Source organism: Pogona vitticeps, chromosome 1 (assembly GCF_051106095.1).
Source record: "Pogona vitticeps strain Pit_001003342236 chromosome 1, PviZW2.1, whole genome shotgun sequence".
Classification (NCBI taxonomy): Eukaryota; Metazoa; Chordata; class Lepidosauria; order Squamata; family Agamidae; genus Pogona; species Pogona vitticeps.
In genome coordinates, this window is record NC_135783.1 from 169,012,047 (window position 1) to 169,030,191 (window position 18,145).

Sequence of the window (18,145 nt, forward strand, 5' to 3'; positions counted from 1 at the left end):
CCAGCAGCGCCTTAAATATTCGCTGTGGAAGCAAACTTTATCTGCTTCACAGCCATCGGATATGGAGTCTGTCCCGTCCACCTCCTCAGTCCGTTCAGAAGTCACTATAGTTTCCTCACTTCCTCCTGAGTCTGCTAAAGAAAAGACCAAAGAAAAGGCGAAAAAGAAGTCTTCGACTAAGAAAACACTTGCCACTTCATCAGTTCCTTCAACATCTTCTGTTCCAACGGCTTCTCAGCAACTGAAACAGAAGAAATTACCAGCTAAACCCAAATCGAAGTCGAAGGAGATCACCTTGGTTGTGCCTCCAATATCAACGTCTCTGCCCTCGCCTATACTCGAAGACTCTTCCCAGGACCGGGATTCGATGTCGGAAATGGGTGCCTCTTTACTGCCTCGACAGGAGGCTCCGGTCGACGTTGAGAGGTCACCAACAGCTAGCCAGCTAGTACAAGCAATTGCTGGAATAGCCAATGCCCCTCATAGCCCTGTATTAACCGGGCGGGCGTCTTGATCCCAGTCTTCGGCACCAGGATCTCTCGGCTCCAAGTCTCTATCTCCACCTCGAGGGAGACCTGAGAAGCCTTTGGATGTCCCTTCTCCTCGACAGCCATCCTCGGATCGAGATGGGGAACCTCCATCTAAGCCACTGGTTCTTAACCTTGGGTTACTCAGGAGTTTTGGACTGCAACTCCCAGAAGCCTTCACCACCAACTGTGCTGACTGGAGTTTCTGGGAGTTGCAGTTCAAAAGCATCCGAGTAACAAAGGTTAAGAACCACTGATCTAAGCGATCTCGACGCCATCATAAGCATAAACATGCTCCGGTGTCGAAAGGCGGAAAAGGCATTGACGCCGAGACTACACCTCCTCTTCTGACTCAGACGATAGTCTCGATAGAAGAAGGTCCCGCCATCGACGTCGTAAACAGGATTATTCTTCAGAGTCATCCTCGACATTGAGAGACCACAGGAGAAGGAAGAAGACAAGATATACTTCTTCCTCGTCTTCACCATCCAGTTCACCTCCGAAGAAGCATCGACACTGAAAATCCCTCGGTGTTGATAGACAGGATCCCTCAACGTCGAAAGGAAAGGGAGCTTCCACGTCGATGGGGCATAAGCCTGATAGTCATACTACAGGGTTTCAGCCTGCTATTCCCCAGAAAACCACTACTGGAACAGACAGAGGTCAACACCCTGACATATTTCCTGTCTCTGACGCGGAACATCAGATTTCGGAGGAGTCTTCTGAACAAGATGAAGAGGTGATATCCAAAGCTTCCCTGGACACACCTCTCCCAGGGGAGCCTTTAGGATCCAACCATCCTCTCCATCTGAGGACCTTTCTTCTTACTCTCAGATTGTTTCACGAATGGCGACCACCTTAAGAATGGAGATTGAAAAATCTCCCACATGTGAGGATGACCTAATCTTCGGAGACATTAACAAGGAAAGTTCTCACCCTGTCAGCCTTTCTTATGTCCCTGAGCTACTAGACCTTATCATGCAATATTGGAAACACTCTGCCAATTCCATCCAAATATCCAGAAGGACTGAAAACCTCTATCGGATTCATGGTCCTAAAACCTCCTTCCTGCTGAAACACCCTGCTCCAAATTCTCTGGTAGTGGAGTCCAGTTCCTCGAAGATTCCTACAAAGGGTCATGCCACACCTTCCAACAAAGAGGGTAGAAAATTAGAATTGTTGGGGCATTGACTATACACCATGACTACCTTTGTCTTAAGGGCAATCAATTATTTGGTAGCCATGGGTGCATACCAGAAGCAACTCTGGGCAAGAGTTCTACCAGCTTTGCAAGTCGCACCAGACAGTATCAGGCAGATATGCCTCAATGCCAATGCTGAAGCTTTAATTGTGTCCAAACACCAACGCTTGGCATCCCAACACATTGCTGATGCCACTGCCAGAAATCTTGCTTCCATCATCACCTTACGATGCCATGCTTGGGTCAGATCAGCAAATATTATGGAGGATATTAGAACTAGGGTTGAGAATCTACCTTTTGATGCTTCTGGTTTATTCAGTGAGAAAACTGATGAAAATCTAGAGAACTTACACAAGAGTAAAAAGACAGCAAAGCCTTATTCTATCCAGCAACAGCCTCGAACCTTCAAGTTCCAATGGCGTTCAAAATATTCACAACAACCATACCAGCAGTCTACACCTTCCACCTACCGTCCTTTTCGGAACCAGGGCCAGCTAAGGTCTTCCCAGGCCTCTTCCTCCACCTCTACTTTTAAACCCCAATCGAACAAGCGACAGTCTTACAAACCATCCGGGAGAAAGTCTAAACAATATCTTTGACTTCTCCAGAACCATCTCCAATATAGACCACACAACCCGCCTATCTCCTCATCTTCACAACTGGCTCAAGATAACACAAGACTCCTGGGTCTTTATAAGCTCAGGCTACCGGCTGGAGTTTATAGAATTGCCTCCTCTAGGATGGGTCAAGCCTACATCGTTCGATCCCATCCTAGAAGAAGAGATTCTCACTCTTGCAAACCAAGCCATCCAGAAGGTACTAAACCGGGACATTCAAAGCAGGTTTTACTCCCGGTACTTCACAGTACCCAAGAAGGATGGCGGCCTAAGACCAATTCTGGATCTGAGGGACTTAAATACCTACCTCAAACCACGCTGTTTCAGTATGGTCACCTTAGAAGCTATCATTCACCTGTTGAAGAGAGGAGACTGGTTTGTTGTGGTGGATCTAAAAGATGCGTATTTCCACATCATCATCCATCAAAAGTACAGGAAATACCTGCGTCTAATCTTCATGGACACCATTTACCAATATGTGGCTCTTCCATTCGGCCTCTCAACAGCCCCCAGGACCTTCACCAAGTGCATGGCCCCGGTGGCGGCTTTCCTTTGTCTACAAGGGATACAGATTTACCCTTATATCGACGACTGGTTGGTGGTGTCCAGATCCAAAGCAAAAGCAATCAAAGACACACAGTATGTTCTGCACATTCTGCAAGCGATAAACTATGAAAAGTCCCACCTGGAACCATCTCAGGTGATGGACTACATCGGGGCAAGACTGGACTCGATCAATGCTCGCATGTTCCTACCACCAGAACGCATAAGAAAAATAAGAAAAGCAGTTCGGAAGTTCAAGCCCCAAGGCAGAGTGTCAGCAAAACACGCACAACATCTTCTGGGTCTCATGGCATCAACGACCTGTGCCTTGTCCCACGCTCGCCTCAAAATGCGTTCCCTTCAGTCTTGGCTACTTGCTCTATTCAATCCTCTGCAGGACAGTCAGCACAAGCGTCTAACAGTCACACCAGAGTTAGCAGAACAACTTCAGTGGTGGACATTCCCACCACACCTTCTTGTGGGATGAACTTTTCGACCCCTGCAGTTGACACGGCAGGTTACAACGGATGCCAGTCCCCTAGGTTGGGGAGCTCACTGCGAGGGACACCAAATTCACGCCCTTTGGTCTCCTCAAGAAGCCTCGCTCCATATCAATCACCTGGAGCTCATAGCAGTGATGAAGGCTCTCAGAGCATTTCTCCCTCTGGTGAAGGGCAGAGCTATACAAGTAGTCACAGACAACACGACGACCATGTTCGATATAAACAAGCAGGGAGAACACGGTCGAAGTCCCTTCTGTTTCTGGCAGTTCATTTATGGGAGTGGTGCTACCATCAACACATCTTCCCTGTGGCCATCCATGTATCCACAATGGACAACCAGTTTCAATCTCACGAGTGGGAACTCGATCAGAAGATGTTCCTCAGCCTGTGCCACAAATGGGGACATCCATCCATAGACATGTTCGCGACACAAACCAACAAGAAGTGCAACAAATATGCTTCCCGTGCGGAACAGGGCGAAGGGTCCCTAGGGGATGCCTTTATGATCCCGTGGAACAAAGGCCTCCTCTACCTCTTTCCACCGATACCCATCATTCAAAGAGCCCTAATCAGGACACTTCAAATGGAAGCGGAAGCAATCTTAATTGCTCCTTGGTGGCCACAACAACCATGGTTTTCCATGCTCCTGCAATCAGCAGTGGACAGGATACAGTTGCCCCTTTTTCCACACCTGATCACGCAAGACGAGGGGAGCATCCTTCATCTGGACTTGGAATCCCTCCACTCAGTTCTTCAAGGACAAAGTGGTTCTACACCCTGATGTTTCTTTTCTTCCTAAAGTGGTTTCCGAGTTCCACATTAACCAGCCTTTGATCATACCAACTTTGTTTCCTGATCCAGTTACCAAAGTTGAGCGCATGCTCCATTCTTTAGATGTTCGAAGAGCGCTGGCTTATTATGTCACTAGAACTAAAGACTTTAGGAAAGTTCCAAGACTGTTCCTCTGTTTCTATGGTCGGTGTAAAGGTTCCGCTGCCTCTTCTTCTACTCTGTCCAGATGGTTGGTCTCCACCATTTCTCTGGCCTATGAATTGCAGAACAAGCCTCCCCTGAGGGTCTCAGAGCTCATTCTACCAGAGCTGTTGCCACATTGACGGCCCTGCTGTGAGGAGATGACATCCAAGAAATTTGCAGAGCAGCAACCTGGTCCAATGTGTCTACCTTCAATACACATTACAGACTGGACCTCCGGCCAAGAATAAGACCAAGTTTGGGAGAGTAGTGCTTACATCACTTCTGCAGTGACGGCCCTCCTTCCCGGTAAGTGAGCTTGCTAGTCACCCACTAGTGTGGATTCATAGAGACCACGTTGAAGAAGGAAAGGTTACTTACCTGTAAACATGGTTCTTCAAGTGGATCTCTATGAATACACACATCCTGCCCAACCTCCCCACTGTCTGTCACTGTATGGTCGAGTCCAACTCCGACTATGTGGCGGGCTGATAGAACTGGGTTTTGGCGGGCGGAGCGTGCGCAATACAGGGCAACTCAAACTTTGTTACTTTCCCTACAGCTCTAGAAGATTCCGAGAGGCCAGCGCAGGCGCTGTCTTAACCCACTAGTGTGTATTCATAGAGATCCACTTGAAGAACCATGTTTACAGGTAAGTAACCTGTCCATTTTGGACTGATCTTGTCTTTTTGTTTCAGACATTTCCCTGTGAGTTAATTTTTTGTTGTTGGTGTGGTTTCCCCTGCCTCCCCCTCCCCCTTTCCCACCCTTTTAAAATGGCCCCTCTGGGTCCTTTCAAACGTTGCAGCTCGATTGCCAATAAGATCCCCCTCTCTGACGGCCACGATTGCTGCTTGTTTTTCCTTGGGGAACAACATCAGACCCACTCCTGCCCGGAGTGCAAGAGATTGACCGAACCTGCTCTCAAGCTCCATTTGCAGTGGCTTCGGTCTTTTGTCTGGGAAAAATCTTTAGCACCAGCTGTCTCGAGTTCCCTTTCCATTATAGAACCTACCTTAACACCTGTTGTGCGGTCCAAGTCCATAGACCAACCATTGACTTCTGCCACACTGTCTCCGAAACAAAAATCGACCTCCAAATCATCGAGGTCGAAGCCACCCTGTGCTGGTCTCTAAGTCGCCTTCTGTCTCGACAGCTGGCCATTCTCCTAAGAAAAATAAAAGAGACCTTGCTAAGCAAAAGAAATCAAAGCATTCCTCTAAATCTAGCTAACATAGAGAGCTTCCTTCGATCCTCGTCTCGCTCCCATCTCTGATCCTTGAGGAGTCCTCCAGGGAGTTGCTTTATCTGGACTCCCTGTCTGAGGCTGCCTCCTTCGACTCAGGCTTCGGGGTCAGTACAGAGCCTCTCTCCGAGTCATGGCCATTCAGAGGTTGATGATCCCTCCAGCCTGGCCTCATTCAAGCCATATTTCCATCGGGCAGGCAACTGTGATACAGCTCTCAAACTCAGAGGCTTTGGCACAACAGTCTCCTCCGTGTAACGTTCGGCTAAGCAGTGCCACATTTCTCCACCAGTGCAGCCACCTTCACATTGGGATGTTACTTACATCCCGCAATCCGTTCGATGCCAACAGTTGTCGGACTATCATGAGCTGTATTATGGGGAGTGTGATTGACATAGATATTCTTACGATGATGTCGATCCCTACTACGACACCTACCATGGGCCACCTAAGAGAGTGTGTTATGCCTATGCTTCTCCCTCTGATTCGTTTCCATCTCCTTCACCTTCTCCGCCTCAGCCTTGACACCGCGGCTATTACCACCTTGATCCCACCATGTCAGTCCCGCACAAGCCTTCTATTAAACGTCAGTTGCAACAATTGGACACCTCTAGGCAGGATCTCCATTCATTGAAATGCGCCCATACTTGGTTCCGTCGGGTCTCGGTACTGAAACTGGGTGAGTCTCTGTCTCAAGCTCACCCTTCATCTCTTCAGGTCTCATCTTCTCACAAGGGTCCTGCTCCACTGGGGAGCAATACTTCTCTATCTGTCCACATAGAGATCTCACCTCCGTTCGCCCTCTCTGCCTCGTTCTTACACTAGAGCTTCCTCGGCATCTGTGACATTTACCCCATTGCCGCTGTTTGTTTCATCAAACACAGGACTCACGAAGGTATCCCAACACGCCCTTTACCTCGCTGCCACCAGTTGATCTCTTTATCAACCTATATTTCCTATGAAAGACTGAGGTCCATTCAGTACTGAACTTTTAAACAGAAACAGGTTTATTGATTACACATTGTTGTAGAAATAGTTCTTAAGCACATTCTTAAAGTTACACAAAGCTTCAGTATTTTATTTTAACCTCTTCTATCTTAATTAATACAGGTCACACTCTGAGTAATCACTCCTTAAACATTCTCTCTGCCTCAAACCCCAAACTCTTTCTTTCTTCTCTGTCTCTGACTGAACTGACTAGATTCTGACTCACCCTCCCTTCTAGTTTCTCTGGCTCTGCCTTCTGACAGCAAATATTGATACAGCATCATCAGCCTTAGATGTACGGGATCCACCTTCGGAGGCCTGTTGGGAATCTTCTTTGAATCTTCTGACCCCTGACTCAGACATAGCAGATAATCATCCCCCCTCTCCATCTGAGGTTTTCACTTCTTATTCCCAGCTGATACTCTAGATGGCAAAGTCTTTGGAGCGCGACATTGGGCAACCCTCTCCTCCTAAGCAAGACTCCATCTTCAACAATATCAATCAGGAAAAATCTCCTCTGAGTCTTGCCTTCATTCCGGCTATGCTGTACCTTATCAAGGAATCCTAGGATAAGCCTTCTACTTCTCTAGAAATTACCAGGCGTGTGGAAAATCATTACAGGATCCATGGGAGTGACACTGGTTTTCTTGCAAAACATCCTTTGCCAAATTCCATTATGGTTCAGTCTAACCAGTCTCCGGCTGGAAACCGTTCTAATGTAACCCCTACAAACAGGGAAGGTAGGAAACTGGATGTTTTGGGTTGTCATTTCTACTCCCTTGCCTCCTTTGTAATGAGAATGTCAAACTATCAGGCTGCCATGGGGGCCTGTCAGAGGCAGCTATGGAATAAGATTCTCCCAGTACTCAGCCCCTGAGGATGCTAGGAGTAGTGCTCTCAATACACATCTGGAGGCATCTACTTTGGCTAAACAGCAACGCTTTAGCCTCCCGTCATACAGCGGACGCAGCTTCTAAGGCTATGGCTTTGGCTATTGGCCTTAGAAGACATGCATGGCTCCGCTTAGCGGGGATCATTGACGATGCATAAAGGATCTTCCATTTGATGGTGTTAGCCTCTTTAATGAGAAGATGGACAAGGTAATGGACAACCTCCATAAGATTCGTAAGATGGCTCGATCATACTCTATTCAGCAACCTAGATTCCAGCACAACCAGTTGCACCGCCCCTTCACCTTTCAGCAGCATTATCAACAACCTTACAGATCATACAAACCTCCTCTGCTGCAGTGGTCCCCAACCTTGGGCCTCCAGATGTTCTTAGACTTCAACTCCCAGAAATCCTGGCCAGCACAGGTGGTGGTGAAGGCTTCTGGGAGTTATAGTCTAAGAACATCTGGAGGCCCAAAGTTGGGGACCACTGCTCTACTAGATTGTTCCAACCTTCCTCCATCCTCCTCTGCTGCTTCTTCCTTCCAAGCCCAGACACCTATCCAACGCCGCCAAGCTTTCCATTGACCTGCTAAGAAAAACAAGCAATATCTTTGACTGTCTTCCCTTGAATCCGCTCCTTGAACAACCCCATAATCCCCGACTAGCCCCCTTTTTCCACAAGTGGTCCATCATTACCAAGGACATTTGGGTTCTCGCCATTATACGTTATGGTTACCTGTTGGAGTTCATGGAGCTCCCTCCCATCGGTTGCATCAGGTCTACGACTTACTCACCTGCCCTAGAAAATGAGGTATCTCTCCTGCAGAAACATGTTATTCAACGGGTAGCTTCCCAAGATGTACTTGGACTTACTGAGGTTCAAGGTGGAGAAGAGCTTTTTGCACAAATATGTGCTCCCCAAAAAGCATTTGGGAAAAGCTCAGGGAAGCTGGAGGTCAATTCTTTCAAAAATTGCCCAAGCTTATTTGCTTTTCCACTCACCTCCCTGAACTTCGCTTTGAGTTCAGAGTTGCACTGCAGGTCAGTGAGGTCCATTTGAAGCACAGGAGGGGCATCTTGCACATCAAAGCAAAAATTTGAAATGTGGCTCTGTGTGTCTTAAAGTCTGCAAATCTGTGATCAAATTCCTCCTGTAGCTTCAAAATGACATCAACATACTTCTCACCACTGAATGGTGTGCCTTCATCCATGAGTGCCTTGCATGCTGGGAAAAGGTTTGTCTTAGAGAGCTGGGCTTTCCATAACAAGTTTTGTGGAGAATGCTCTCACGTTGTCATAGGCAGCACTGACAAGTTGCCCCTGGCCTTGTAACATCTTGTTCAGTACACTAAGCTCATGTGTGATATCAACAAGAAAAGCTAAGTCCATGAGCCATTTGAGATCACTTAGCACAGGAACAGCCACTCCATCCTTCTCCATGAAGCTTTCAATTCTGCTTTCAACTCAAAAAATCTCTTCAATACATTTCCCCTGCTGAGCCAACGTACCTCAGTGAAGTAGAGCACATCCCCATAATACAGTGCAGAGCAATGGCTTCCTCCACACCCTCCTCTTCTAGTTTTTTTTAACAAGTGCCACCAATCCATTTTTCCTCCTGTCAATGATGTTGCTCCATCGGTTGTTATTCCAACAAACCTCTTCCATGGCAAACTGGCATTCTCAATGGCATCTCACAGCTGGTGAAACATCTCCTGAGCAGTGGTTGGAATTACTGTGAGCAAGTCCTCCATCACTTCAAAATTGTCATCAACACCACGGACATACATTGCGAGCTGGGCAGTGTTGATGATGTCTGTGGTCTCATCAACAGCGACTGAATATACACTGAAACATTTGGCTTTCTCACACAGTTGGTCATAAATGTCACTTGACAGGTCAGAAATGCGCTCTGCCACGATGTTGGCAGAAAGGCTGATGTTACTAAACTGACCTTTCTTTTCCGGACAGAGTATACTTGCAGCCTGTAATATGCACTTTTTGACAAATTCACCTTCTGTGAATGGCTTTCCTGCTTTAGCAATCATCTCACTAACCACGTAGCTAGCTTCGATTGTTGCATTATTCTCTTTGGTTGCTTTCTTGAAGAAATCTTGTTGCCTCAGTAGACATGTTTTAAGATTGGCAACCCGGTTGGCTCTCTCATCTCCCTGGTATTTTGCATACTCCTCAGCGTGTCTAGTTGTGTAATGACGTTTCAAATTGTATTCCTTGTGCACCGCAACTTTCTCTGTGCAAATAAGCCACGTCGGGGTGCCCTGTGCTCAACAAAGAAATATTGCATTTCCCACTTTTCCTGAAATTGTCTGTACTCATCACCAACCTTTCTTTTCACTGCAGGCTTTGAAAAAGACATTTTTGGGGCTGTGTAATATATATAATTGCACTTGGTGTCACTGTCGCATTGAAGTTTCAGTCAAGTGTTTAGCCGATGCACAGTGAATGAACACCGTGACATTTCTAGATGGTAGAAAGTACCGGGATAGCGAGTGCAAAAAAGGCAACTGCTGTTCATTGTGTGAGGCAACACAAATAGTGCAATGCAAATAAAAAACAATGAACCACAAATAACGATGTGACCCTACAATTGGTCCAGGTTACCAGGGACTGTTATTGCCGATGGACAGGTGTCGCTATGTGACTGCAGACTGTATTAGGCTGCATTGAGTTCCTTACTTTTCTTTTATCCTGCCGCATACACATCACTTTGATTTATTTTGTTAGAGAGAGAGAGAGAGAGAGAGCTCATATTAACTCTGTAAGTGCCATTGATGTGTGTGTGTGTAGATAGATAGATAGATAGATAGATAGATAGATAGATTGATTGATTGATTGATTGATTGATTGATTGATTGATTGATTGATTGATATACAATTATAAATGTATAATGTCCCGTTGGGCAGCAACTTAAAAAACACTTTTTTTGAAGTGTTGTGAGCATAGTGTGCTGGGATGAATGTCCGTGTGTGACCAATAGAAACAAGGCAGCCAGCCAGACACGGAAGAAAACACTCCATGGTAATGCTGCTGTAACTTTCACTCCTTGAGAAATGTATCTCTGCTTGCATCAAGCCTGGCCGATGCCCTGCCCCCGAGAGCCATAGACCCCACCTTGATTGGTAGGTGTGACAACCCCAGACCTACTGGAGTATCCCACCCTATAGTTATGCTGCCACCAACCATTCCCTGTAAGGAGTCACACAGACCAGGAATGGATTTTACTAAACAAAAGAACAAGGTTTATTGAAACAACAAACAGGGTAAATAAAAGAATCAGGTAAATAGGAAACTGGAACGTGGCATAGTCCCAATCACACACATACAACAGCTTGGTTCCCACGGAACACCTTAAGGTAACGCACAGACCCTGAACCTATCAGATATGTACTAACTGACAAACAGTTGTACCCAGTCTGACACACAGACTCCAACTCCCCTTCTCCACACCAGCTCCAAATATATATACAGTACAGCTCCTCCCCCCTGATGTCCCGCCTTTCACTCCCCATAGGATGGAACTTTCCCTCCAAACCCATGACAGACAGGTACCATCAGTGCTGTATGTGACAGTAGGTTTGTTCAACACCACACACAACACTGTAAAGTGCCATTCATATCAAACTCACGGGCCATACTAACATTAAACTTTCCTATTAAGGCAGGGGCCACAAACTATTGGCCCGTGGGCCACGGGTTTGAGACCCCTGATTTAGGCAATTCAGGTTGAAGGCATTCTGACACCTCTTCCAAGGTCCCCTCCTTGCCATCCTCTCAAACCTCCCCCTCAACTATCAGTTGCCACCAGTTCCCCCCTTTACCCCTTTCCTTTTTTACCTGTGAGGTCTTAGAGATGGGCATGAACCTGGGTTCAGAGGTTCGTGCCAGTTTATATACATGGCACCACAGGTGCCACATGTTCCCTTCCCCTGCCTCCCTAGCTGGCTCCTTCACTCACCAGCTAGCATATGCTCATCTCCTCCTCCTCTTTGGCTGTTTGACTAGTCTCCAGCCAGAGCACAGGCTTCCCTGTCCTGCCTCCTTGGCTGATCATCCACTCAGACAGGGAGACAGGACAGGAAGCCTGTCCTCCTGCCGGGGATTGGTTGAACAGCCAAAGAGGAGGAGGAGAGAAGCATGTGCCAACTGGTGAGTGGGTCATTGGCCAGGGAAGTGGGGGAGGGGAGTGTGCAGCACCAAATTGAGGTTTGTGCCCATCTCCAGACTCAGTCTTCCTTTATAGATCCTTCTGACCCCTGTTCTTCACTTTGAGCCCCACTCCTTCCAGAAGGTTCCTTGCCCTCTGGACTCTCAGGACAAGTTCCTCATTCTGATAGGTCTGGCATTTTCACTATCTGTGATGTGGCCACCTTCCAGACGTAGGGTGGCCCTGGATAAATAATCTTAAACTGACTGGAATAGTTGGCTTGATGCTGGCACCCCTTCATAAAGCCTGTGCATGGTTTGAAAAATCCATTGTAGGTCCACTGTGTGCAGGCATGATAATAGCATAGACTACTATCTCTTACTGTGCTAGCCGCTACAGTGTTTCTTTTCAGATGAATTATATCCTGTTTGCCATCTTATTTCCCTGGGTTCTCCTCCAATAGCATTCTATCCACTGCTCCTCCTACTTCATTACTCTCAGCTTCCTGTTAAAGTGGGGAGTTAAGCTGCCTCTCAAAGTGAGGAAGGGGGCACTTAGAAGAAGTAGCACCTGCGAGCAAACACGGTGTTCGAAAACATCCGCGTAAGCCTGGACAGAGAGCAAATCAAGAGTTTGCACATGCTAAAATAGGCTGAGTGAGTCCAAGCTCAGCTAGCCATGCTACAACACTCCATCTTACAAGTCTGCCCACATAAGAACACCCTTGTACTCTTAGATATTACTGTGAAAAGATCAAGTGGGCTTTGTAGTCCTTAGACTTAACTAGCACCACTGGCTGGACTCCTTAAGTATGCTAGGCCGAGGCAGTACTCTCAGATGACCCTAAGACAAGTGTACTGTTCAGAAAACCAATTGAGTTTTATAATCTTTAATTTATTAAAGAATAAGCATGTTACTAGGTATCAAAACCAAACTAAGCCAAAGCAAGAAAATAAGCATTGTGTTAGTTATTTACAACTCTGTAGTGAGGCAAAGAAAACATGAAAAATAGAAACGTGTTCAAAAACCTTACAAAAACACAAAAAGCCATTAAAAAGAATAACAACAGTTCCAGTCCGGTATTTCATTAGTAAAAACAAAATAATCCAAGTAGGTTATAAAAAGGCTATAGTCCTCAGTGATCCTGTAGAACAAGAATCCTGTACTAAAAAGAAAAATCCAGTAAAAGTCCCATTGTCCTTAGGAAAGAAAAATCCAGTAAATGTACCATTGTCCTTACAAAATTACAAGAGCATAGTCCACATGAAGTATTCCAAAAATAATAGTTCATAGAGAAATAATCCATAGTCCTTAGGAAAAAGTCCATAAGTCCAAGGGTAATCCAATATAGTACAAAGATCGGTCCATGTAAAGGTTAGTCCCGTGTGTCACGAATGAATGAAGAGTTGGTCTTGAATGACAATGTCCATAGGCAAAAAGTTCCTTTTTCAAGAGTAACTGGCAAGGGCTTATCGCACCTTCCCACGATGTCATCCAGTCAGAGTTCGTTACTAGGCAAACAGTCCTGTTGCACCACATGACTTCTTTCCCATACACACCAGATGTTATTTGGGTTTACTGTGGTTTCGCAAAAAGTCACAACAATTCCCATCTAATCACACCGAGTCCTTTTCTCAGGCTATCAGAATAACATTCTCTCTGCTCGCCTAGAAAACAACCTGTTAGCATAACATAGATACTTTATACAAAGAAACAAGATGGAACCTCTCTTGCTCATTTCTTAATTACAAACCCCATATTCCTTACAAGACTTTAACTCAAAAACCCATCTCATCACAGCACCAACCACCTGTATGTTGTAAAGTTCAGTCAGAGCTTTGGCACTATCACAAATGAACAAAGTAGGAAGCTCTCTAAGCATAATGAGGCAGCCCTTTGACCCCTCAGCACCCTGTATACATCATCTTGATTTGTCTGCCATTCCTTTAGCAGTTTGTACTACTTGTCAGTCTATAACTAACCAGGAAGTTAACTGTCCATGGCTGTGAAGTCACATGTAACCTGTTCATTTTCACATACCAGTTATAACAGAAGATAATAGCACATCCCAGAGTACAGCCTGCCATATGTGTGAGGTCCATGTTTACCATGGCAAACATGAAATTCTGAGCCATTCCTGACTCAACATGATTGAAGTTACCCAGACCAATAAACCTGTGATACTTCAAAGTTAGACCTGAGATTCCTCAGGAAGGTATTGTTTAGCAATGAGCAGTGCACAAAAGAATTCTAGTTCTGTCCCAGTCATTCAACTGCAGCAGCATACATTCAAAACTGGCAGACTGCTAGATGGAGCATTTGATTAGTGAGAGCGAGTTTTTGCAGATTGTAGCCACTCTGCCAACTCCATCCTCCTGTACTGCAGAGTAGCCATGTGAACAAAGGTCGGTTCCCCCCTTCTCTTAACCAGGCTTCCATAATACAGGCTTCAACATCTTCATTCAGAATGAGATCTAGCACAATTGATACTTGTAACGATCCTGTCTCCCTAAAGAGACAATGATTGTGGTCAGGGAGTCCCTTTGGGTGCAAAACTACCACCTTTATTTCCTGAGATAGATCCCTTAGGCCTCAGACATGCTTAGTAAGCCCCATAGACAAGCCTGAACCTTAAATGTAACCTTGATTGCTTCCAAAGCAATAAAACCTAGGCTATGTGTTTCCTTAGAAACACCAGCCTTGTAAAGTAGGACAGTAGGACCTCTATTTACAGTAGCCACTATTAACCTTCTTTCATCCACACTGGATTTAGTTATAGTCCTGCTATGTCAAGAGACTAGTCCTCTATTGAAGTTTTATATTTGTTTTATTAAGAAAATAAAGTAGATTCATTAGATTATAGTTGTAGCTTTAAAGCATAAGCGTTAGGTATCTTCAAACCGTTACAATGTTTAAACAAACTTACAATTTCTAAGTAAAATAATAAACAGCTAAGTCTACGTAAATAAATAAATAAACATCTTGACTAGGAACTGCACTATTTCCTCCTCCTCCTCCTTGAAATAAAAACAAACCTCTGTGTCTCACATTCCACAGCATTCAAGGACCGAACTTCTCACATACACAAACCCTCTCATTTTACATCTCTTTAGGATCTCCTTCTTCAAACTGACAACCAATTAAGTCCAAGTAGGTGTAATTCAAATCACTCAGAGTTCTCATGTTCCAGGCTCCAGGTGTCTTATCTCCTTCAATTTAGCGGTCTGTTGTTTGTCCTCCTTTTCCTGAACTGTCTGACCTTGTGAATTAGGCAAACAACTCTTCACAACAAGCTCCTGAAAACATATCTTTTAAATTCATCTTACATAGAACCTAATAGATTCCCTTTTATTATAACTACAATTCCCAGTTTCCTTCCATTTACTTACAGTACTTTTCCTACTACTGACCTGACATTAAAAGGGGGCATTTTTAGGCTGGATGATCTATCTTCATTGTCATCTCATCATAATTTATTTCATTAAATTGCAATCTGAATGGAGAAAATAACAATCAGTGGCCTGTCCTCCTTTCCCTGTAGCAACTAGACGAGTTTCCCACCATCTCTTCCCTTCTGGTAACTCTCTTGTTGCTGTCATTGTTGTTGTTAGGATAAATGTGAAAGTATGTATTTAAATTGGCTCATGATTAGACATGGGAATGAATGTAAAAATGAATCGGGATAGTCAGTGAATATCCCTGATTCGTCAGATATTCATTGCTTCTTATTCTTGGGATCCAGAGACCAAGACAAATATGAAGTAACAAATATAACCCTTTCATATTTGTCCCTTCTTTCCCTATCTGCTTATGTCGGCACAGATCAGGTGTTCCTCGGAGGCATAAGCAGAGAGAGATTTTCCCTTCAGATGGCCTGCCCAAAGGGAATCCCATCCCTGGGGCTGGGGGGGTGGCTTGGTTCCCCTTTCTTCCTCTTCCAGTAGCCGCACGGCATAGGAAGAGGAGGGAAGGGATCAAAGAGATCCCCCAGCCAGCAGTGGGATTGTGGTATGGTTTGGGTTCTGCTTTCTCTCATCTTCCTATGCCTCCATGGCATAGGAAGGAGAGGGAAAAGGGGATCAAAATGATCCCCCAGCCCCGCTGCCTTTGCAAAGGCAGCAGGGCTGGGGTATCCTTTCCATCCTCTTCCTATGCTACACAGCATAGGAAGGCTGTCGGTGCCAGGGCTTTAAAAAATTTTTTTAGATAGCCCCATGGACTGTCTAAAAAAATGACCCGACAAATTGCTGAATTGATTTGTTGTTCATCGGGACACTGGGAGGCAATTGGTTGTTTGTGGGTCATTAAGTTTGACAACCCATGCACTTCATCCCCATCTCTACTCATAATACAGTTTAATTTATTATGATCATTTTAACTGCAGATATAATTGATTTAAATTGTTCTTATGTATGTTTGATTTACTTCATTTTGGCATTTCTACCGCTATGTGATAGCACTGCGGGTTAAACCGCAGAAGCCTCTGTGCTGCAGTCATAAGATCGAATCCACGTGATGGAGTGAGCCCCTGTCACTAGTCCCAGCTCCTGCCAACTTACTGGTTCGAAAGCATGTAAAATGCAAAAATGCGATTAGATAAATAGATACCACCATGGTGGGAAGCTAATGGCATTCTTTGTCTAGTCGCGCTGGCCACATGACCACGGAAGATTGTCTTCAGACAAACACTAGTTCTATAGTTTGGAAACAGAGATGAGCACCTCCCCCTAGAGTCGAACATGACTGGACAAATTGTCAAGGGGAACCTTTACCACTACATTTGTTTTTACTATGTTTAGTGATAATTGCAAACTACATTAAGCACTATATAGTGCAAAGGCAGGGAAGGAGTGTATTAAACCAGTGGTCCCCAACCTTGGGCCTCCAGAGTTGAACTGCAACTCCCAGAAGCCTTCACCACCACCTCTGCTGGCCAGGATTTCTGGGAGTTGAAGTCCAAGAACATCTGGAGGCCCAAGGTTGGGGACCACTGTATTAAACAATAAATAAATAAATGTACTATACCACTGTTAGATGAACTGGTAGGAAAATTCCTTGGAAAAACAAACTGTTCTTTGGCATAGAGGTCTGAATAATCAGACCTCTATGCCAAGTAAGACAGAATGTTTCCTGCAGTGTCTTGCATGCTTTAGTTGTTTTGGTTTTAGAAAACCAAAACTGCTTCTATTTTGAAAACATAACCTACAGTACAGAAATAGAAATACAGCTTTCATTACAGATAGCAGTCTGCAGAAAATGTATTGTAAGTTCACATTTACGATAATGGCTGTTATTCACTCTTATGGAAAATATGACAGTGGTTGTCATGGGTCCTCTGTTATTCTGGATAAATTGTTAATGGAGGTGGTGATTAATTACATTTCCATATATTCATTTCTTAATAGGTGAGAAATGCTGAAGATGTAACTCTGATGCCACTTACCATGCAGGATGATCTAAGAACTAACCTGTCCAAATATGAAGGTGGAAGCATTGAATATGTTAGCAGTGAGTCAATGGGTCTGCACTTTGCTTATTTCAGAAGACATGTTTAGATAATACTTGATTCCTGAGATATAGCTGGTATTACTTTGGGGAGTATTCACCAGCCTTGTATAAGTTTTGCAACCTTGATCATGAGAATGTCTGCTTTCCATGCTCTAGGACCAAGAAACATAGGTTGGAATGGATGAGGACAGATACAGAGAGATTCAGGTGCTGTGGAACATCTTTGATGTATGGAGACTGCAAGACATCTCCATTTGTCTTGTTGGTAGAATTGTCCTCAGTCTTACCAGGAATCCTGGTGTTCCTAGTCTTAGAATCCTAGCTGGGAAAAGTTTTTGCAGGGTGCCAGGGTGTGCTCACCTATGTTTTCCCCTGCCCTAGGTAAGTGTCATGCCTAAAAGGTAAGGGAAAAATATTTTGAAAGTGTTCCAGTGGAACTCTGAACCATTTGGAAGCATTCCATGAAACAAAGATGTGACCCCATTGTCAATTCTCAGTGGATGAGGTAATCATTTCACATATACCACTTTTTAAAAAGCAAAGTCTTACCAGTGGACTGTAAGAAGAATGAAGGAAGAACAACTTATAGGTATTAATAAGTCTGAATGACTGAATTTCTTGGATAATTTGGTTCAGAGGAACTGAGTACTGCTTTCCTGTTGCATCTGTTGTTCTCAGGTAGTATTTTTCACTGCTGAAGATTGCCCCACCCTGGAACCCCTAAGAAATTAATTTTATAAAATGTTAACATTGCCTTTTTATATTCTACCCAATCCTAAAGGTTCAGGCCAAAAGCCATGTAATTAAATGTTTAAAATAATCTGAGTATAGAACGTTAGGTAAAGAAACATCAACCAATAACCTTCAGAATCCCAGTCCGCCTCCATAACGCTCACAGAGGGGACCTTTTGCCTTCCTAAATTATATCATGTTATCCCCACATTACTTAATCTAACCTCCATCAGAGTACCCCATATTTCATCAG

At 44.7% G+C, this 18,145-nt stretch overlaps 1 protein-coding gene across 10 annotated transcripts in view; it reads left to right on the plus strand.

The window, feature by feature from the left end:
• Positions 1-18,145, plus strand: part of PCNT (pericentrin) — a 315,970-nt gene that overhangs the window by 178,142 nt on the left and 119,683 nt on the right. For 8 of the 10 annotated variants that reach the window (XR_013537759.1, XM_078378579.1, XM_072976792.2 and 5 more), the window contains one exon: positions 17,058-17,172. Coding sequence is in view for 9 of the 10 variants with exons in the window: in XM_078378579.1 (XP_078234705.1) it covers positions 17,058-17,172 (115 nt within the window). In the remaining variant the exon portion in view is untranslated. The remainder of the gene's footprint in view (positions 1-17,057; positions 17,173-18,145) is intronic. The other 2 variants (XM_078378590.1, XM_072976795.2) reach the window with 1 other exon arrangement.